The sequence below is a fragment of the Oryzias melastigma genome, linkage group LG13 (assembly GCF_002922805.2).
Source record: "Oryzias melastigma strain HK-1 linkage group LG13, ASM292280v2, whole genome shotgun sequence".
Classification (NCBI taxonomy): domain Eukaryota; kingdom Metazoa; phylum Chordata; class Actinopteri; order Beloniformes; family Adrianichthyidae; genus Oryzias; species Oryzias melastigma.
In genome coordinates this window covers 10,589,728-10,613,192 of record NC_050524.1, presented here as the reverse complement: position 1 = coordinate 10,613,192, position 23,465 = coordinate 10,589,728, and the positions used below count along the sequence as shown (strand labels likewise).

Below are 23,465 nucleotides of genomic sequence, written 5' to 3'. Positions count from 1 at the left end.
TGATATCAAGGATATCTATTTTATACTGGATTGGCTTGCCATATTGGCCCGCCCATAGCTGTTGCTGCGTCACAAACCTGAGCTTTCTCAAGCCGCTGGTTTTTATCTGCTCCTGATGCATCACAATTCAAAAAATGTAATTTTAAGTTTAATTTCCCTTATATATTTGTCCTCCGTTATAAAAAAAATGCCACAAAAACATGTTAAAAATGCTTCATTTCATTGTAATAGAGAGGATAACAGATTTAAACCTCCCCTGATTCATGTGTTCTGCGATCTTAGTCTGCTATCGTCACACTTCACGTTTTTAGATGAAAAGGAATCGGCCAAAGCCTGTTCACTTTTTAACCAGAGGAAATGTTTCTCCTTTTCTTTTTCCATTTTTTTTTTTTTTTGATCCTCCCACCATCATATTTCAGAACCTCCGTCACTGACCTCAGAGTGAGAGCAAATGCTTCAGCACAGCCCTGTCAGATGCAACATTAAAACATTTAACCAGGTAAAATGGCCTCTATGACCTCACATTCAGGCACGCTCACTCAGGTCGGGATAAGAAGATGGAGGTCAAAAAAACACACAAACAGATTTATCTACATGATACTAAATAACACAAGAATGGAACTCATTTAACCTCCTGGCGTTTCCTGTTGAACTGAGTCAAAGACGTAGATTAGCAAATCGAATCAAACGTTTTCAAATTTGTTGAAGTTTTGAAATATTCAGACTGAGGCTCATGCAATGATGAGAAAGTGTCTGCAATATTTGGTCTGGACTTCAAACAGCTGTCTCCCAGCCACATCCCTAATATTATTTCTGAAAGCTTGATGTTACAGACGGAGCCCCATCCCCCCCATTCTGAATGCCCTGCAAACAAAACTGCCTTTTTCTACGCCTTTTACATCATTTTCTGCCTCCCGTTTGCCGCCCAGCACCTCCTTTCGCAGTTCCAGCTGTGTGTGCAGACTTCCTTGATGTGATGTGAAGAAATTTCCTCAACTCAAACTGACAAATTAAAAAAATGTCTTCTATTGGCATAAATCTATGATTTTTCTAATAGAATATCACGATGCACATCTCACAATACGATACATATCACGATATATCCAAACAAAGGACCAAAGACAATATTTGGCGTTTTTATTCCGAGTGACTCAGAAAACCAAAATTAAATCAAAATTAAGACGTTGAATGACATGTTTGCTTACAAATAATTATTAAAAAATTGTCTCTGCACCATTTTATATTGATACAAGTACCGCCAAATGAAATATCGCGATATTTCATGGTATTTTTTCTTACACCCCTATATATAACATATAAAAAAGTATTTGTGTCCGACTTTACCCATGAGCCAGGCTGGATTTCGAACATGCCTTTGGTCTCATGCATTAGTAGTTAGCCTTCAGCCGACCTTGACATGAACAGAAGGAGCCTGAGGCGGTGGGCTGAGGGCTGGGCTCCTCTCAGGTTCCCTCCCCTCTCCCCCCAAAAGACTGCAAAAGAAAAAAAGAAATACATGTCCAGATACATCTATTGTTCTGTGCCATGATCTTCACACGGGCTGCTAAAACAAAGCCCCCCTCCCATTAATATTTATAGCCTTTCTAAAGGGATGAGATCAATGGAGAGAAGCGAAAAGAGAAAAGAGGGAGTGACTGAATAATCATGGCCCATCCACTCTCAGCTCCCCGGCTCTGCAGCCTCTCTGAAGAGGAAGAGGTGTTTAAGGTAAGTCAGCAAGACATCCAACAAGAGGGGGTGTGGGGACTGCCTCCTTTTGTATGGCTTACATTCTAGTTTTTTTTATGTGCCAATGCTCACTTCACCATTCCTATTAAGCTACAAAAACACTGGCATGTGAAACTACGTTCACACCGGCCACAACAAACGCATGTTCAAGCAACCACTTAAAAATGAATGCTCGTTTCAGGCTTCCACGTTCAAAGCTTTGACGTCCACGCATTGCTACACAAGTTTTTAAGTCTGATTTTGGCTTCCATTTGGGCTGTTTTTTAGTATTTGCTTTTCAACTGTTTTTGTTTGTCTGTTTAAAAGGCTAAGAAATTATTTGTGTTTCTACCAGTTGTTTTTATTATCATTGAACATTTTCATTTGTTTTGTATCATAGTTGTTCCTTTTGGTTTGTTGACTGTTTTGCATTCACTTCTTCACTTTTTATTTTAATAACTAATTTCCATTTAATTGAAAATATCAGAATTCTGTTTTTATGTTTATAAAGTATTGAAAAATGTTTTACTTCATATTTTTAGATACATCTGTCTGCGGTGACACCAGCTTAACTATCACTGCAGTCTTTGCCGCTGTAGCTGACTTTCATTTCCATTGAATTGTTCCTCCACAGCTGCAAATGTGTGGGAGTGTTCGAGAGTGGACTCGTAGTGGACTCCCGGTGGAACTCCAGAAAAAAACAAATAAATAAATAAATTAGACATCTGGAGACTGTCTGCCTGTCCTGTGAGCGAATGGGCTTCTGTGCGCAGTATGAAAACAAGATGGGAGGTGTGTCCAGTGCTGCCCCTCTTGACTGACAGCAGCCCTGCAGAGCAGTCTGGGCAGTGAAGACATCACTAATCAGACATGTTGGAGTCCTCCTTCTGTTCTTCCCGCTGTGGTAAAACAAGGAGGGAAACCTGGCTTGATGGTCACATCTCTTTTCAAAAGTACAGTTTCTTCATGAGGAAAGGAGCTGCAAGTACAAAGGGAAAGAAAGGTGAAGGAATTCTTTTGTGCTGCAGGGATAGAATACGATATGTGTTTGCCCTCTGAGGGGGTGGGTGCAAAGCAAACTAGAAACCAACAAGCTTTGTGGCTTTTCCCTTTCCAAGTTTGGATTCACAGCGTGTTTTTTTTGTATTTATTTTGTGTTCTTCATGATCCATCTACTTTTCTTTCCACTCTTTCTCCATTCTCTGCACGCTACACGGGTTGGCAGGTTGTGCTCTGGGAGGTCGAGAGGGCGAGGGCAGCGTTCTCAGACTGTAGGACAGAGAGCTGAGACAGCACGGCCTTCAGCTGGAACACTGAGTGCAGCAGGAACGGCGAGGCCACGGAAAGTCACGGACAACCATGACCTCAATACGTGAGCGGAGACCAAAAAAAACCCCAGATCTGTTGAGCCACGCCGACCTGCACCTACATGAGTCTGTACAGTGGTGCGTTCTGCTCACAGTGAAGCAGACAGAGCCGAACATAAATTATTGGTAAAGACCAGAACTTTCCAGAATCTTTAATAATAATACATTTTATTTATATCGCACCTTTCTGGACACCTTATAGGTAAAAACAAAACATAATGCACAGCTTAAAAAATACAGTCATTACACTTATAAAATGTAGTAATGTTCCATTAATTAGGGTGGATATGCCAGTTTGAAGTGGTGGTGTGGCAGTTTCACCCATCTGAAACTCCACACAGGAACTCACACATGCACAACATACATTCAGGGACCAAGCTAATGCCAGTTGGGTGGGTGCACACACTCTACTGCAAAACATCTAAGCAAGATCCCTGATGACACTACAAACACACATGCACGCAGGTTTCAATTCCTTTATTATTTTGGGTGTTTTGTTTGGATGTATTATGTTAAATTGTATTTTTTTTTTCTGTTGCTGACTTATGTTTGCTTACCTTTCAGTTGTATTTCCTGGTCAAAGGACCCGAGCTCTGCTTTTGGCAGGCTTTTGTAGTGCCTGACCAAAAGTCAGTCATTAAGCCCAAAGTGGAACAACCTGGTCCAGGGGAGGGGCCATGTATTATAAATTGCCATGTTCACTGTGTTTGGGAGGTGTGGTGTGTCTAATGTTGGCTTCAGTGAGGCTGTTGCCTGCTGTCAAATAAACACAAAAGTATTTTTCATAGACACAAAGTGTATGTCTGTTGCCTTTGCCTTGGACCTGCCAGTCACACTCTGGACCAGAGTGTGACTTTTGGTGTCAGAAGTGGGATGACGACCCAGATGACAAGGAGCAAGACTGCCAAATTGGTGACGGAGCCAGAGCCAGTTGAACCTGAACCTGATGTGGAGGTTAAAGGCTGGACGACTGACGATGGTGATGAGGGTCCTTCCTTCCAGCCACCACGTGCTGCGTCTTCAGAGCAGGAGATGGTCACACTACTGCGGGAGTTCATCTGTGCCCAGAGGAGCAGAGAAGAGATCCTGATTGGGGAGCTCCAAGGTCTGCGGACGGTGATGGAGGCCGACAGGGCGTCACCTTCTCTGACCGGTGTAGCGGTTGCTGCCTCTCCTACAGGACACTCCTTGGGTGGGCCTTCACCACTGCAGCAGCCCGCACTACAGTCGCCACAATCAGTTCCAGTCCTGCGGAAAGACCCCAAACTGCTACCGTTCCAGTCTGGTGAGGACATTGAAAATTTCCTTCTACGTTTTGAACGTGTAGCAAAGACTTGGGCTTGGCCAGAGACGGAGTGGGCCTACAGACTGGTTCCTCTATTGACTGGGAAGGCATTGGAGGCCTATTCTGCCATGGATGAGGACCTTTCTGATTCATACTCGGATCTGAAGCAAGCCCTTTTGACTAAATTTGATATTTCTGCTGAGACCTATGGCCAGCGTTTCAGGAATACAACTGTACCTCAGGGAGAGACGCCCACTGAGACCTACCAGTGTCAAAAGGGTCTGTATCGACGATGGATTAAGCCAGACCAGTGCAGCGTGGAGGACATCGGTGAGGTCATCGTACTCGAGCAGCTACTGAGGATGTTTCCACCTGACGTCTGTACCTGGGTTAAGGAGCGGGAACCCACCACTGGCTTGCAGGCGGCAAAACTTGCAACTCAATATGTCAACGCCCGACAGCCCCAGGTGACCAGGACTTCACAATGTTTGTTTCACATGGGACAGGAGAACAGCCGGCTTGAAGGTCAGAGGGTCAAAAACCCTGGGACATGGGGACCTGTGGGGGCTACAAGAGTGGAGCAGCAGGCCACTGTTTATCAAGGTGCTGTTGGGACTAATAGGTTTGGACATCAGGTTAGTTCCAGTCGTGGGGAAATCATCTGCTACTACTGTCAGCAACCTGGTCACAAGGCCTCAGATTGTCCCATCAAGAAGCCAAAGCTTTCAGGTTACTGCTATGGTCCCTGTAATGATGACTTGAATAGACAAAGTACCACCACGGCTGCGCCAGGAGAGTGGGGAGGTAATGTGGCAGTTTCACCCATCTGAAACTCCACACAGGAACTCACACATGCACAACATACATTCAGGGACCAAGCTAATGCCAGTTGGGTGGGTGCACACACTCTACTGCAAAACATCTAAGCAAGATCCCTGATAACACTACAAACACACATGCACGCAGGTTTCAATTCCTTTATTATTTTGGGTGTTTTGTTTGGATGTATTATGTTTAATTGTATTTTTTTTTCTGTTGCTGACTTATGTTTGCTTACCTTTCAGTTGTATTTCCTGATCAAAGGACCCGAGCTCTGCTTTTGGCAGGCTTTTGTAGTGCCTGACCAAAAGTCAGTCATTAAGCCCAAAGTGGAACAACCTGGTCCAGGGGAGGGGCCATGTATTATAAATTGTGTATGTGTATGAAAAAGTGTATGTCTGTTGCCTTTGCCTTGGACCTGCCAGTCACACTCTGGACCAGAGTGTGACAGGTGGGTCTTGAGATTTTTGGCAAACTGAGGGGGTGAGTTCAGAGGGACGGGAGTTCCAGAGCTGGGGGACAGAGCGACTGAATGCTCAGATGAGGCGATTGGTGGGTGTAGGATCCAATGGGACTCTTCACTATCCATGGACGTATTGTGACGCTGTGTGCAGTTAGACGAATCGACACACACGAAGGACCGATTCCAATCAGAGATTTAGAATTATCCTGTCCAGATGGAAGTCTTCTGACTGTCTCTTTGTGGAGGGAAGCAGCACTGAAAGAGCTTTCACCGAATATGTCCGTGTCCATTTCACACTGTCGACTTTCCAAAAACCTGTCTTTCGGGCTGAAGGCATCCTCAACCCATTATACAGAGATCCAGGAGACAGCGGTGACCACCACAAAAAGGACTTTGACAATAAACGGGCTCGCCATTACCAATGAACAAGAAGTGCTGATAAGCACATCTGATGGTGGAGAGATGTCCACATCGCTTGACATCTTGAAAAAGTGTGTGCCAGGAGTCGATCTGGAAGACATATTGGAGCTCCTACCTTTAAAGGTGGAAGTTTCAGTGGAGGGTGACACCATTGTAGATGTTTGTGAGTGAATGCTATCTGTGAAAGGCTGTTTTCTTCTGTTCCTGTGAAGTTTGGTTCTTTTTAAACTTTTCAAGAAGTTACACAGTTGACCAAGAATAGCAGAAATGTTCTACGTGGACCATTTGCACATTTGCTCTTTAAAGATGCACCTTCATTCATTTTGATATAAAGCCATTTTTTTATGTTTAGGTGTACATATATTTAAATGGCTTTTAGGTATGTTATACCCCCCTGTCTTGTCACTATTACCTCATAATAAGTGCAATTGTGGAGTGCCACCTTCTTTTTAAGATTTGTATTTTTTACACTTTTATTTGCAAAAGCAGTTTATAATGTGAAAAATGTTTGTGCTTTCCACCCAGTGTGCAGTTGCTTTTTAAAGTTTTATTTTCTAAAAAGGCAACAGAGTGTTCAAGCCTTGATTACAATTTTTTTCCTTGTCTTCTTTTTAATTGGTAGAAGCTGTAAGAGAGTAAACAAAGTTCCATCTACAAGTTGGATCCCATAATGGATAATGGACTTCTAAGAGTAGGTGGAAGACTGAGCAGAGGAGCAATGCCCGAAGAAAGTAAGCATCCTCTTATCCTTTCAAAGGATCAGCATATCTCCATGCTCATTTTGAGACAGATTCATCAACATCTTGGTCATGGTGGTCGGGCTCATACACTCTCCAAAGCAAGACAGAAATTTTGGATAACAAATGCTAACTCTGCTGTTAGACAAGTCATTTCAGAGTGTACATTTTGTCAACGGTACCATGGGAGACCAGTAACCCAAAAAATGGCTGATCTTCCAAAGGAACGAATCTCTCCTGATGTGCCTCCATTTACCAACACGGGTGTTGACTACTTTGGTCCACTGGAAGTGAAGAAAGGACGAGGAACTTGCAAGCGCTATGGCGTCATCTTCACATGTATGGCAAGCAGAGCTGTGCATTTGGAGGTTGCAACATCTTTGGAGACGGATGCATGCATCAACGCTTTACGTCGCTTTATTAGTAGAAGAGGACAAGTGAAACATCTAAGGTCAGACAATGGCACAAACTTCATTGGTGCCAATAAAGAACTAAAAAGAGCATTGTCTTCCTTAAACCAAGACAAAAGCTTTTGACACAAGCTGGAATACAGTGGACTTTTAACCCACCAGCAGCTTCACACTTCGGAGGCGTATGGGAGCGTTTAATCCGCCTGATACGCAAGGTTCTTTGTTCAGTTCTGCGTCAGCAGCAACTGGATGATGAAGAACTGTGCACAGTACTCTGTGAAATAGAGGCAATTCTAAATGATCGTCCACTCACAAAGATGTCTGACAATCCAAATGACTTGGAACCTCTTACACCAAACCATCTTCTTCTTCTCATGAGGAAACCTGCACTGCCACCTGGAATATTTGATCCAAATGATCAATATGTCAGAAAACGTTGGAGGCAGGTACAATACCTTGCTGATCTCTTCTGGAAAAGATGGATTCGGGAATACTTGCCATTACTTCAAGAGAGACAGAAGTGGAATCAAAGGAAGAGGAGTTTGTCAGTTGGAGATGTTGTCGTAATCATGGACTCCTCATCGCCCCGGGGTTCCTGGATACTTGGAAAAGTTTTGGAAGTTTATCCTGACAAAAGGGGACTTGTACGATCTGTAAAGCTGCAAACTAAATCTAATATCATTGACAGACCTGTATCAAAACTTTGCCTGTTGCAAGAAGTGTAATCTATGTGTGGCTCTTTTTGAGAGGTTTTGGTAAATTGTTATTTAATTGTATAACAATTTAAGGGCCGGTGTGTAGGAGCCCTATTGTGAAATATGTCCTGTGGGTGTCGCTGTTGTGATCTGTTATCTTGCTGTCATTATGTGGTCTGTCATAAATTGAGTGTGATTGGCTGACGTCAGACAGGTGTGCGTCAGCCAGAAGGAAAACAGGTTTCGACCGCTGTAGCGGGAAATCGATCAAAATAAGTATAATCCATATCAGTTATTGTAAAGAATAAATGACAGATTTATTGCAAAGGATATTGGAGTGACAGACTTATTTTTTTTGCGTCGTACAGGAAAACGACGGCCCGATTAGCGCGTCAAGCCAAGTCTATCTGGCGTCACACATCGCAGTAGCTCTAAGTGCTAGAACGAGTGAGTTAGTTTCTAGACCTTTTAGCTCCTACAGTGGGTACAACCAGCTTAAGGGAGGAGGAAGACCTGAGGCGGGAGGGAGTGGCAACATGGAAAAGGTCACAGAGGTATGGAGGGGCAAGGTTGTGGAGGGCTTTGAATGTCAGAATAAGGAGTTTAATCCGTTGAGGCACTGGCAGCCAGTGGAGCCGCTGCAGGACACAATGTATTGACAATATATTCTGTATATGGAAGTAATATAGTTTTCAGTATGATAAAAATACTACAATTATTTCCATTTTCATGTACAGCAATATACTGTATTATTTAGTGATTTATACAGGAATGTTGTGATGTATACAGAACAGTCCTACAAAATATTAACTAATCTACTGTGTATATATCTAATTATTTCACATAATATTATATGACACGTCATACTTTTGGTGAATGAGGCATATTATATATATATATATATATATATATATATATATATATATAAAAAAGATATAATATAATATAAATGTTACAAGTATATATAGCTAAGACTCAGAGACATTTTAGACTTAAATGCAATGGATCCATATAGCTATGACTCAACCACAACTTTTCCTTTTTGGGTGATATATATATATATATATATATATATATATATATAAAGTTTGTTTTCACACCAATGGGTTTCAATATAAGAATAAAAAATAGGATGTCCGTCCATATATGGCAATTTAGGAATAATTTAAAAATATATGACTAAGTTGCTATTTAAGTACATTTCTTTCCTTATATTGCAACATATACTATGTATACATATATATTGTGTAAGGAAGCAGAGTGGTAAACTTGTTTAAACCACAACATTCCAATTCAGTTTTTCATTTGGAGCAAGTCCTGCTGTACCAATAATGTGGTTGCCTGAAGAAAAACTTAACTACTACATAAACTAAACTTAAATTTATGATCTGAGCTTAAATCAACATGACAAGGTAAGGAGGAAAATCACTGACGTGAACTCAAAAGATGTATAAATGAGCAGCAAGCATGATGAAGCTGCAGAGGTTCAATCAAGAAAACAGAACCAGCTGTGGTGATTGGTAACTGAAAGCAGGTGTGATCTGCAGAGCAGAAACAGACATGAGCTCAAAGGCAAAATGACAAAAATCCTCACAAACATATATGTATATATATTTAAAACAGCTTCAAATGTAGAATTGGAAAAAACTAAATGGATCTGCAGAAGCTTCAAATGCTAAACGGTTTGGAATAAAGACGAAGCAACCAGGTAACCCGATTGACTTGCTATAAAACAGTGAATTGGTTGGTTCTATAAAACTACTGAAAAAATGTCCTTATTTGTCATTTCCACACTTTTCACCTTTCCTTTGTAGTTGTCATTACTTTTTTTGATGACCCTGACTGTTTCACTTAAAGGTTACTGTTCTGTGATGCACACAAAAGAACTCAATGATAGAGTAATGAGACTACATTATGTTATCTAACTTTAAAAAAAAATATCTAGCTGTAAAGAAGGTAATTAGCACAGAGATGAGATAAAGTTAATTGCTCCTTTATCTATTGGAACAAAGCTGTAAATCTCTTGTAGTAAAAGTAACAAATGTGAAAAGCACAGCATGCCCTAAAACAAACACTATGTTCTGTTAAATACACACAAAACTGATACAATAATTAGATGTTTTTTGTCATAGTTGCTTTTCTGATCATTGCGCCTGCTGTCAGTGGGATCCCTATGGGCTGTTGTCATGGATGACTGATTGTCTTTTGCTAAACTGTTCGGATTTTCCTAGGAGAAAATAAAAAGGAAACCTCCCACTGTTCTTTCAATTACATTTCTCTGTGTAGATTTGAGTTTTTTCCTGTTAGTTTGGGAATAATTGGGCTTGAAGCAGCTCAACTGAAACTTTAATGGAATAGAGAAGAAAATTACTAATAGGACTTTTTTGTCCAGTACCTTGATTCTAAAAACTTAAATTAGCAATTACAATTAAAACTGTATTCAATCCTAACAGTTTAGTTAGGAAAACCAATCTTTTTGATCTAAAAATAAAAAAACAAGTATATAACTATTCAGGTAAATCAGATTTGTGGGAACATTTGCTAATTTACAGATTTTTTTTTTCTCTTATCTTTAAATTATTTGTTCCCCAAACTTGCTTATATATATATATATATATATATATATATTAAAAAAAAAAAAAAAAACTGATCAGGTATGTCTTGCTGTGATGACTGTTCAAAAATGTGGGTTCAGATTGAGGTTCAGTTTTTCAAAATAAAGTTGACATCTGTTGTTTGGAAATAAACAAGGTCAGAAAAACAAAAGCTTTGTCCGAATTCCCTCACTACTCTCTATATAGTGTGTAATTTAATTCCTAAATCAAGTGCCCTGGAAATTTCCCAGAAGTCTTTGCAACAATGATCACTAGATTAGTGAGTATAGACCACAATGCATGCCGTTTGGACAATTTTTGCAAAAAAAAAAATGTTTAAATGTAATTTTTACTAAACTATCCACATTTTCATCATCAGAACACAGTGGAGTCACAAAGACATTCGTATTGATTAGATTTTCACCTTGTGAGATCAGTGACGTCATATCTGATGTTTGGGGGAAAAAAAAAAAAGAAGCGAGCATTGTGTCCAAATTGCTTTTAAAATCCAGGGCACTAGATAGTTCTGCACTCTATAGTTTTTTTGTAGTTAGGAATTAGGGTGGGAACTCAGACATAGCCAAAAACTCTTTAAGCAAAGAAACCTGGGTTCTCATTTGATTTTTTTTTTTTTTTTTTTTTTTTTTTTTTTTTTAACTGTTCCTCATATTTTAATTTGAAGGAATTTCTATTATTCCAAAGCTACATTCACACCTCCCTCGGCTTCTGCGTCTGGTCATGGAGGAGGAATTAATAATTGTGGTTTGTGTCCTGCTGAAATCATGTGACTCTGAGTCTTTCATACAATCGTAGTAGAGCTGTGAAAGAAAAAGCCTAAAGCAAGATTTGCCCCGCTTTTACATCTTGCACCAAGCCTCTGTGGTGAACATGCACTAGTAAATGGTAACAAAACAGAAGCCCATCCCTGCTTGACCAATGTGAACACCATGGGCATTCAAGAACACACACATGTTTAGTGTGTCCGTAGCTTTAAATCATCTTCAACCTGGAAAGAACAAATTCTGAATTTTTGGAAGCTACACCGAATAATGTCTCCTCTGTCCGTGATGAGATTTCTTTTAAAAATATGCCCTCTATTCAAATCTTAAGCAAAGCTGCTGATGAAAAATCTTTTAAAGCCTTAAACAAATGTGGTGATTAACCCTGCCCCTCAGCACATTCTGTTAAAGCAGTCAAAGCAGCTCCCTTGTTTGATTATTAAAGGACATTAATCCTGGTTAGGTGTTCTGGAGGTGAAAAGTTGCTGAGTAATTGCACTAATTTATCTACCGCTCTCTAACGCCGCTGTAATGGTCTGGCTAAGAAGCACAAACACAGCTCTGCCTCTTCAAATACACATTTGTAATGGCTGGAGGCTCTCGGCTTATCTGCAGAAAAATCCTCCCCGTTAACCAAAGAGCGCAGAGCCATGCAATTTCTGTAGGCAATGCTCAGATAGAACACCGTCAAGGTCTCGAGGCACAATTAGCAAGGAAGCAGTGAATTTATTGCGCTGTGGACACCCTTGCAGTCTTTACACAATGAGAGCCTTTCATGTTGGGGTAGGACTTTTTTTTTTTTTTCTCTTCTTCCCCTTTTACAGAATGGACAGCAGTGAAATATGCTTCTGCAGTGCAACCCATCCCATTAGTTTGCTGAATCGTACATGCATATGTGTTAGGACAACGAAGGCAGATAATAATTCATGGCCAACTGCACACATGCTGGAAGTGAGCATGTGTTAGGATGCAGCCTATTCTTGCATTACAAGCTTCTATCTTATGAATAGTTTGAGTGCAGTGGTCTTGCTTGTTAGAGTCCCAAAGAAGCTAAAGAGTTCCAGCAACTTAAAAAGATGATTTAAGACAAAACAAAGTTTTAATGGAAAAAAATACTGTGGCACAAGAGGAGTACCAATTACAAAATCAATAAATTTGTTTATTTTAAGTATTTAACATTATTTTTTAGATGCCATGCTGATCTTTATTGGTACATATAGAATCCTTTTTTTTTTTTTTTTTTTTAAAAACCCTTATGAATTTAGTTACATTTATATAGCGCAATATTACAACACAGTTGTCACAACAGGCTTAATGTCGGTAAATGTCCAAAACATAATATCACTCATAAAATATAAACTATATCTGATTGCTAAACGAAGCAAAACTGGGTATCCTTGGGTATCATTTTGCTCAGTAAGGAAAGACTCTAAAAAACAAACAAAAAAAAATGATTTTGGAAAGAAAAAAGGAATAAACCACATGAAGGAGAGATCCTTTCCCAAGACGGACAAGCAATGTAGCAGGACTGTTAAAAAAGAATGAGTTTGTCTAACTTTACAACTACAGGTTTGAATAGTGTAGCAGATTAGCTTCATCCAGATGGAACTAGGGGACAGGTTGGGGGTGCAAGATGAGCCAGAGGTGAGGTCCACTGCCAAGAACAGGAGCACAGACAAGCTCTCCTGCTCCCACAGAGGGGAGTGGGGAAAAAGGGACAACACATGAATTGCACTGCACCAAACAGAAGCATGGAGGACTAAATGAAAAATAAATAATAGTGGAGTAGATTGGAAGTTAATTCAAGACCAAAACTGCAAATTAAGTTGTGTGGAGCAATATTTTTCACCAGTTCTGGATAAAAGATTGAGAAGTGTTAATATTTTAGATTTAATATTACATGAAGAATATCAAAATACAGAGAATTTCTGCTTTCTAGACATGGAAATGCATCTATCTTGAGTTTTATCAGTTTGTTTTAACTGTTAACCAATAAGTATTTTAACTTTTATCTCGCCAGCTCTCCCAGATTTAATAAATCTTATTTTGCAAAGGTAAAAGAAAATAAATTAATTTAATCTTGTGTCTTTTTCACAAAGTGAATTTCATATCAGTCCAATTTTGGCTCCTTTTCTCTAAAAAACCCACTTAAATAATATTTTTCGCAATAGAAGATTTCCTAGTGGTCTTTTAATTATGACTATGCCATTTTTTCAAAAAACAAACAAACAAAAAAAAAAAAACGTTTTCAAAGACATAGTTTCTGCAGAGCGGCAGTTCAGTTGAAATTCACCTGTGTTGCTGTTGTGGAGCAACCCCGCCCTCTCTCCCTTTGCCTTTGCAGAGAGTTCTCTTTGACATGCTCTCTAGGTAGCTTACAGTCCTTCACACTCCCAACCCAACAATACGGGCGCAACAAAAAAATGGCGAGCAATATAAGAGCCATCCAGCCAGACAGTTTTGAGTCAGATGCCAGAAAGATGATCTATATTAAGCGGAGCAGGAAGCTTGTTTCCCACACAACAAATACAATCTTTTTCAAACTGGATTTTTTTCCATCACAACAATTTCAGTTAAAAAATACTTTGAAATATGATTTTTAGGCCTAATTTTCCCTATGTGTATATACTTTGTGTGTATATATATATCCTCCACCATCAAGAAAAAGGCCACAAGAACATGTTAGAAACCCAGATTTCATCAAAGTGGGTCTTTAGGAGTATCAATCATAATGATTGATTAATTAAAAGGGAACGAAGATGACTAAACTTGTGCTTGAAATTGGCAAACCTGAGGCAGTCGTTGCATTCATGTATTTTACAGAGATGTAGATAAACATCATAAAAGACCTGAACTACAAACGAGGTCTTCCAGAAGGTGTGTGCAGCCTTGTGTTCTGTGCCCTCTGCCTGGACCTTTTTACAAACAATTTATCTCAGGAACGAAAAGGGAGCAAAAAACTATAAAAAGCAGACTCTTCAAATATATTGTGTTTTATAATGTAGTCGCTTTGTTTCGATGATCTCTGCTCTTGCCTTTCCTGCAGAGAATAAAAAAAGACAAAGGACGGGAGGAAATTGAGGGCATTCAGTTCTGCTGACATATGCACAAATAATATGGCTCCTAAAACCATTCCATACATCACCTGAATGAATTTGGTCTCATCAGTAGCAGAGCTTTCCAGCTGTTCATTTATGTGAGTTATGGCTTCTCTTTAGAGGTGGATATGTGCCTCTTCAGCTTCACCTCGCTGGTGTTTCCTGAACCCTCGCTGCTGCGCCTTTCGTTTTGCCTGCTGGAGCATGCAGAATGGCGACACATCTAGTGGGACAGCAGACATGAGGTTAAAGTAATCTACTAGGAAAAAAAAAAACTGGAGCCTGTTCTGGCACGGGGGGAAGAATGGGCAGAGATGAGCATGGGTAACAGATGGTAATGAATCTGTAATTATAATTCTCTCGTGTAAAGAGTGGCAGTGGTGGAACGGAGCGCCGCAGCAGCGATCCTGCTTGTAAAAAGTCTTGGCAAAAGGTTCAGCTGTCCCTCGAGTTTCTTCGAGCTACAAGCTTCTTGTTGGTGGATGTCAGCCGAGGAGTCCAAATGTTGAGGACAAGCTGTTTAATCGCCCCAGACTACAGCTCTGTCGGTGTCAGCCCGCGTCTTTGTGGAAGGGTAATTACCCACCCAATCAAAAACAGAATGAATATGCACAAAGACCGTCAAACAGAATTTTAAGCAGGGCCATGCCATAATGGCTTCCAAATGGAAAGGTCTGGGTTTGCCCCCGGGGGGACTCACCTGTGATTTAGCCCCCATACTTCAGCATGTGACAGGGTGGCATTGTGGCATTACCTACCCCCACCCCTTTGACCCTGAGTGCTCCCTGTTCCACAGGAGGGTGCATAATTGTCTAATTAAGCAGCGAGACAACAGCCTCAGCATAGCTCATTAAAGACACTGCTCCATCAGCTTCCCCATTCTTCTAAGAGACGCCTGCTCAGCCTGGCAGGGAAGGTCAAACAAAGAAGTGCGCTAAAGAGACGGATGTCCGTCCCGTCATCACTCCTGGCATGCGGAAACAAAAGACGAGTTATTTATAACCACATCTGAGCCTTTTGATACTTGTTGAATCTGCTGAAGAACAACCCATCTGATCCAAGATAAACAGCGATAAATGATGTGCTTCTCACCTGCAAACAAGCCAGTCATCTTTTTGTATTAATGAGGCACACACCATTGAACAGGTTTACCGGTGCCAGGTTTGAGCTGCTTATAAATCAGCCTTGTTGAGCAAAGGGATCCCAAGTGGCTTTGCTCAGTGCCTGGAATATTGTAGGATAATTAAGTTGCAGTTTACCATTGCAGATGTAAAACAGAGAAATATGAGGGGTGTGTGCAAGCATAATGAAAGCGCAGGACTTTTGTTATTCATTTTGTTTGGGGGAAAAAGTAAATATAAATTTGATCCTACGTGTTGATTAATGAAACAAAGCTGCATCATTGCAACTTGCTTTACAAATTAGAATACATTTATTTTCATCTGGATCAGGGATTTGCAACCTGAGGCTCCGGAGCCACGGAGCTCTTTTGTACCTCTATCAACTCTAAGCACGGAGCTGTGTGTTTATTTCTGGTTGTGGCTAACTCTATTCATCGACGAAAATCTGTGTGTACTACTCCTGGTATAGTTTTTGTTATTTCTTACATTGTATATTAGTTTGTCATTGTGGATATACAAGACATCCAAAAAGGCAAAGTTTGCCTTCCTGAAACACCAACACCCAGTGCTCACAAAACACTACCATGTACTGTATAACTTCTTGAGATGAAACATAGCTATGTAAGAACATTTAAAACCTTTTCAACAGAACTCTGTATGTGTAACAAAATCTGAAGTGACTTTCAGACAGCTGGTCCTGCTCTCAACTGATGATTAGGTGCCCCTCCTGCCTTCTTCATCGAGCGGTAGCACCATGCTAACGGTCACCCCACCTGTCAGACTGTTTCTACTTGATAATTAAAAGTGTACTTCATCCTAGTAGCATTAGCTCAAATGAAAGTGACAACAGTACTATTTGCACATATTTTTTTTCAAAATCCATGCAGCCAGCATTTAACTTTTTCTTGGCCACACAGACCTGGAGGAAAGGTAAAGGTTAGGATTACGGTTTTGGTTAATTTATCAAATGGTTCCCGAGCGCAGTCGAATCTGCAGCTCACTTAGCTCCGCGCTCTACGTGACAGCTAACAGGACTTTAACATCAAATACGCGCAACCAAAAACAACATTTAGCCTTGGATGAACTTAAAATACGTGCTGCAATGCAGCAATTTGCATATTGACTTCACATATTATGTATCACCAACATGAATTTCCATCAGTTTTTATTTATTTATTTTTATTTTTTAGCTGATTGCTTGTAAATTTATGCAATTAACATCTGCCTTAGAAAATTACCTTCAAAGTTTGCTATGTAGAATGACTCAGAAAATTTAAATCATTTTTGCATTTTATTTTGGAGTATTCTGATAGAAAGAAACGATGCACCCAACATAATTTATGGTTACTATTGTTTGCTCAAAAAGACATCTTGTAAAGTCCAAATTGTCCGCTATTTCCAGGTAAACTGCCACCACCCCAACCCAAAATGATTGAGCGGTCAAGTATCAAACGCAGAATGCTTTTTGGATGTAAAAAAAAAAAAAAAAAAATTGGTCTTAAAAAAAACTTTGAACTTGACACTGGAAATATTTTAGTTTGAAAGGAAGTTGTATGCCGCTCTCTTAAAAAATAAATAAAATTGTATACAGTTTTGAAGCTGTTATATTTCAATTATTGTAACTATTTGAATGCTGCATTTTATGAATGAAGGGGTTAATGGCCACAAAAACATAAGAAATTTGTAATTTCCCAACTTTTTTCTCTCATTCGGTTAAGGAAGAAACTAACCCACCTGGCTCCTTTAGTTGGTCTATATCGTGCTAAATCTGAGACAAACACGTCTCCTGCCTCCTATCTCACAGCTTAATAAATCTTTCATAGAATGGATGTCCAAGGCTAAAATATGTTCTATGTTAGCTTTTTATTGCGTGAGCCTCCAGTGGAGAGCTTGTTGACAGAGCACCAAACCACTTTGTTTTGGTTGTAAGAGTCTATTACGGCGGTTGTTAAATCTCTTGGCTCGGTATGAACACAGAACCATGTTTAAGCAGGTGTCTCCTGTGCTGGACTATATGCAAAAACCCATTTCTTGACAAAAGAAGGGAGGAATGGGGGCTGGTAATGTGACATAAATAAAAGATTCTCACCTTGACAACCAATCTACTTATAATCTGGAATCTATAGATTTTCTGTCAGGGTCTTTAGGTTGGAGCTTGAATTTTTGCTCGCTGGTCTTTAGAGATGGTGAGTTATCATTTATGACAGTTTCAAAGAAGGACCACATTGACAATGGTGGAGAACTGAGCTGATTTAATAGAATGGGGTGAAATGGGGCCCCATGGAGCGGCAGTTGTGACAGGACATCACTTTTCCACTTTGAAAACAAATATTTGAGAAAAAACATTTGATTTGTGTTTTGTTTTGGCGGTTACATCTCCAAAAAACAAGTCAATGTTTTAAAGGATCAATGACTTTTTCCTCCTTTGTTTCAAGAAAACTTCACAGAAACAAGAATTGTGTCTTTTTTTAATTAAGCCCAGAATCTGTGGTCAGATCAGATAATCCCACTGTAATATTCATCCATGGGGAGCACTGGTGTCGGTGAGACCAGCTCAAATCAGAGTTTATGAGATTAAAGAGGTCATGCCCTGCATATTTTCACACTGCGTTATCTCCATGATTCAAGATTTAATTGCAGTTTTTCAAGCAGAGGCTGCATCATGAATTATAATGAATAGGGGGGTTCTTTTTTCTGCGTGATAGAAGGTTTTTGTGTCAGAAAAAGATTAACTCTGTTTGTGAGTTCAGTAATTGGTAGTCAAATGATAGTTCTGCATTGCTTGGATCTAGTTTTACTAGAACTCACATAAGTGCCTGCACTGTTGAAAAAGAAACATTATACTAGAGAACAAAAGCTCTGTAATTTGTTACATTCAAAATATTAGTTTTTACCAAATTAAAATTTTGAGTTGAGTAAACCATCTACTCAAAGTTTTGATTTGATGAAAATCAATCATTTCAAATGTAACAAATTACAGAAATGTTGTTTAATTGATCCAAGGTTTCACTTTTTTCAGTACAGTTGATATGATTGGAGAACTGGGAGGGTCTCTGGCACTGAACTAAAATGATAGATGTATTTAGAAAACAGAAAGTATATATCTGATTAGACAATAACACAATAAACAGATTCGCTGTGGCGACCCCTGAAGGGAAAAGCCGAAAGGAAAAGAAGAAGAGACAATAATACAATGTGGGGTTCCCCAGGGCTCCATTCTGGGACTTCTTCTGTTCTCCATCGACAGGCTTTCACTGGCACAGGTTATAAAGAACAACAAGTTATTCAGTGGATAAAAAACACAAGAAATCATGTTTTAATGCTGGCCTCTGACATTTTAAAAAACGTATTAAATCAACATACATTCAGCCTTAGGAATACATCTAGAACAAATGATCTGATATCTCAGCAGGACGTAGAAAAATTAGTCATTCTGATTGTTGTTTCAATGCATGTAAAGTTGTACTTGGAAAAACTAAATTAGAATAAGTGAACCCCATTGGTCCACCTCTGGGGGTTTTAGACTGGCTTCCTGACTGTCAGAGGATGGGCAACAGTGGGTAAAGCTCTGCATAGTTTAGAAACAATCATCAGTGATACACTGACCCTCTAGGTCCAGTATTTATCCGTTCCCAGAGTCAAAACCAAACATGGAGAGGCTGTGTTCTGCTTCTATTGCTTCAAACTCTTAGGTTTCAAGTCACAGGAAACAGTCTGTTTAAAATCTAGATAAGAAATCAACCTGACCTCAACTTAAATTCGTATTTCCAGCGTATATAATTGCGCTATTTATGCTTTGCCTCTGTTATATTTCTTTTTTTTTTCTTTTAAACTTTGCATATTTTAGTTCATATTTGCCCTGCCTTAGATTTTGTCTTTTTTTTTTGGGCTTCATCGTTCTAGTGTCTATGGAGAAACATCACCTCACTAGTATGAATGAACCTCTGTAGGTGAGAAAGAGCTTTGGTAGCTCAAAGAAACTGTTGCTTTCATTTATTTAGTAATTCATTTGAAAATACAAAATAATAGTTAGGTTTACCTGTCAAGAACATATATTTTTTTGTCACTGAAGTGTATTTATTCTGGGTTTCAGTACAGATATAAACTCCAAGTTCTGGTCTTTTGTAACCTGGAGGATAAAAACAAAGCCATCATTATCTTAACCCTGCAGAAAATGCAAATAGCTGCATGAAGGCCAATAGAGGGAGCCCAATAGCTATTTGTCCTCTGGCTGGCTTGGTGCAAGTTGGTTTTCCTGCAGTTTGTTTATATGCAAAATAGCTTAATGAATTGATAAAAAGTTAATTACCGAGTGAATTTTCAAGGCTCAATGCAGGCGGTTTGCAAAGGAGATCTCAGGATTGCACACACAAACAAAAACCTGTCTCCAGGTCTTTGCAGAAGTATAAACTGAAACCCAGTGAGGAGCTTGGAGAACCTGATGTTGCCAGCAGACGTGGGGAAAGAGGTACAGACTTCGCCACAGCTGTAATCCGTCACTTTTCCAAGGTGTTTAAGGTTTGAGAGATTTCCAGAGGCTCTCAAGCTGCTGCAAGGAACCTGTCAGCTGTCTCAGCTCCAGAAACAAAGACCATGTGTCTCCAGGGGCCAGCGGGCTTTTTGTATTACTGTAGTCCTCCCAGTGTGTGAAGCTGTGTTATCCTACAGTGCTGTCATGCTCCGCTGGTGTCCTAGACTCCGGTACGCAGCAGTCATAATGTGCCTCTTTAAGCGTCCCCTGAAGATTAATGAGAGTGTAAGTTAATTGTGACAGATGATTTGGAGGTGATGAGACTCGGATATTTAATTTGTGTTACGGATAACAGGATTTTAGACCAGAATACCACAATGCTGCGATTATAGAAGTATGACGGCTCCTTCTAAACATTGTTTTTGTGGAGATTTGATCCAAGCAGCGTAGGATGATTGATGGGCTTCATATATTTCATCCCATCCAAGATGTACATTTCTCTGGTTATTTGTTCACCTTCGCTTTGAGGCCAAAGAAATCTGCTTTTAAACTCCAGACGGGGAAATCGTTAGATAGAAAGAAGAAATATTACTTCAATAAATATTTAATGAAAGAGGAAGTCCAATTGATTTATTACGCAGTGAGTAATATGTGAATGTGTTCATGAGACTCCCTTTGAGTATTTAATATTCTTTGTTTACAGTGTTGGGTCACATATAAGGAAATGCATTATTATAGAGCAGGTTGTATACGCTCCTTTCTCAGCATCCCACAGATGTTTCTCACACAAACTAAATCTTATTGTTGCTTATATTAAAACACTTGGCAGCAGACATACGTTTCTTCAAATGACAGATATTTCACGGTTATCTTCTGTTCTTTATTGGTAAAATAAACTCTTATTGTGTTGGAGCCTGGATACTATCGCACAAAGGCAGCTTTTTTGAAGGGTGACAAAATGCAACGAGCACCAAAGAGGAAATGATGAACACAGAGAGGTGAGTATCTTTTCTCTGTGTGTGTGTGCTCTTCTCCATCCCTTAGGAGCATTGGTGTGTACAGCTGTGACTTGAAAGGTAGAGGAGGGGGAGAAGGGTCTGCACTAGAAAAGAGGTTTGGGCTCTGCCCCACAGCATTTGGCACAAAGGGCCTCCCCCATTATGCATGCTGGCGGCATCTGTGGGAGATAAGGTTTGGTCCTGGGAGATAAGGTCAGGTCCTGCTAATGAAACACATGGTAAAGGTTTGCACAGAAACCTCACCGCTCTGCTTGTATTTTTTTTATTAAAGCATTTCAATCTTTGCCTGATATTAATTCATTACCAGCACCTCTCCTGTCTTTGCACTTTTATGAACAGAAAGAGCGCCTTAATTTCATCATATTAGAGTATTCACCTGCAGCTGCAACCTTCAGAATATGGTGAATGTCAGCTAATATCAGCCAAAGACATGTTAATGTGACGCTGAGTTAATTGGAAGGGATCTCTCTGAAATACAGCAGCGGTGACAGGAGGATGTCTTACAGGAGTGAAGTTGGATCTTTGTTTTTTTTTTTTTTTTTTTTTTNNNNCTCAGAGGCATGAAGTTCAAAACTGAACACAGATCCATGGGAGAAATGTTATATTCAGAAAAATAGGCCTACATCCAACATTGTGATCAAGCTACCATTACTCTGAAATTGTCACACATCCAAAAAAGCTTGGAAACTTTCATTTTCCCAGAAAAAAAAAAAAATTGATCCTGTAACAATCATTTTAGCCATTCAAGCAAGTTACTCCTTATTACTATACAGTATGGAACTCAGAGGGAGGATTTTTCAATGGCTCTTGACAGCATGTTGTAGTGGCTGATCAATGTTAACACTTTAATTACACAACACATGCTGTTTGCACTGCAAGCATTCCTGTGGTGATATCTGACTGTCTCACAGACTCTCGTCTGATCCACGTCAATGTACTTTTTAAAATATTTTTAATGAAATTCTTTGAATAATAATTATAATGGATGGGAGGATCTTCCAAAGTTACTATTTTAATTGTATAAAGAGCACTCTTTGTTGTAAATTATGGAGCTCTTATGTTTTAATTGTTGTAGTTGTGTATTAGGCGCCCCACATTTGCTTATGCTGCCACTTCCTCACATTTTAAAAGAGAGAACCCTGAACCTGAATCATGGCAATGCAGTGAAGGGACACCAATGTACAGGCATAGATTAGCTGGTCTCTGATGTCATTTGAGGAAAAGCTAATCCACAAGTCCCATAATTGTAAACGTATTTATTTAATGCTTTACTATTGGTTTGAAGATTTATGTGTGAAGTTTAGTGACTTACTTTAGTTTTAATAGCTTTCAAGTTAAATTTTGTATTTTGTCAATTGGTGTTGACGGGAATATTCCATTATTGGGGGCTGCTGTGGTGCAGCGGTACTGCGGTCGACTCCTGATCAGAAGATTGCGGGTTCGATTCCTGCCTTGCCCGCCCATGTGTCGAAGTGTCCTTGGGCAAGACACTGAACCCCAGATTGCCTCTGGTGGAAGGTTTGCGCCAGTATATGAATGTGTGTGTTAATGTGTGAATGGGTGAATGGGTCTGTGACCGTGAAGCGCTTTGGGCCCTCGAAGAGGGTAGAAAGCACTATACAAGTATACACTATTTAACATTGGGGACGACAAAAACACACGATCGGTCTTATAATTGATTTTGGGGTGTGTGTGTTTATTTTTTTTTTTTTTTTTATTTTTTATTTTTTTTTTAAATAATAATAATGGGCAAGATTTTTATTTTAGAAACTTCTATTAAGCATTCAGGTTGGGGCCACAGAAGTTTGGGGCCCCCTGAGCAATTTACCTAACTTTGTCTAATGGTTTGTCTGCCTGTGGGTTGGGGGTGTGAGGGCCCGTGAGCTAGCAGGAGAGCATGTAAATACAGAGCTTTCAGTTATGGGTGATGGAAAGTGGGGGCGGTGTTATTTTTACTTTTTTCCCTAAAAATAGCATAACTAAAATTAAAGGACCACCAGGAACACTTTCAAACTTCCTTAAAAGATGAATGAATCTTTAAATACAATGTAAGAAGGTTTATGCTTAACACAGAAGTAAATCAGGTTCCAAAACATCAGTGATTTGATTCCTTGGTGCGCCAATTTTTGAAAACTGCTGGTACTTTTTGACAATGCTGCTATTGATACACCTTAAAAATAAAGTTTACTACTATCCTGACAATGTCACTTAACTTTGGAGAAGCTAAAGGGATTTTATAACATAAACATTGACTAGAAAAAGGATTTATTTTAGGAAGCGGTGAATTACATGATTGGGAAACATCCTTCTGATATACAAACTATTAAAATCTGCAATTTTGTTGCAGTTTTCCAGCAAGGGTCTTCTACAAAACACAATAACCAGTTACATTTACCACCCAAGCCACAGGGCATGTCATTCACCTTTTGATGTGACCGGCATTATTTATTTAGAATCAG

General features: G+C 39.6%; 1 protein-coding gene across 1 annotated transcript; it reads left to right on the top strand.

Annotated features, from left to right (window-relative positions):
• Window positions 1-2,772: 2,772 nt before the first annotated feature.
• On the top strand, window positions 2,773-5,444 carry LOC112149626. Its single transcript, XM_024277435.2, has one exon. The coding sequence runs from the start codon at window positions 3,969-3,971 to the stop codon at window positions 5,208-5,210; it is 1,242 nt and encodes a 413-aa protein (XP_024133203.1). The 5' UTR covers window positions 2,773-3,968; the 3' UTR covers window positions 5,211-5,444.
• The last annotated feature ends 18,021 nt before the right edge of the window (window positions 5,445-23,465 follow it).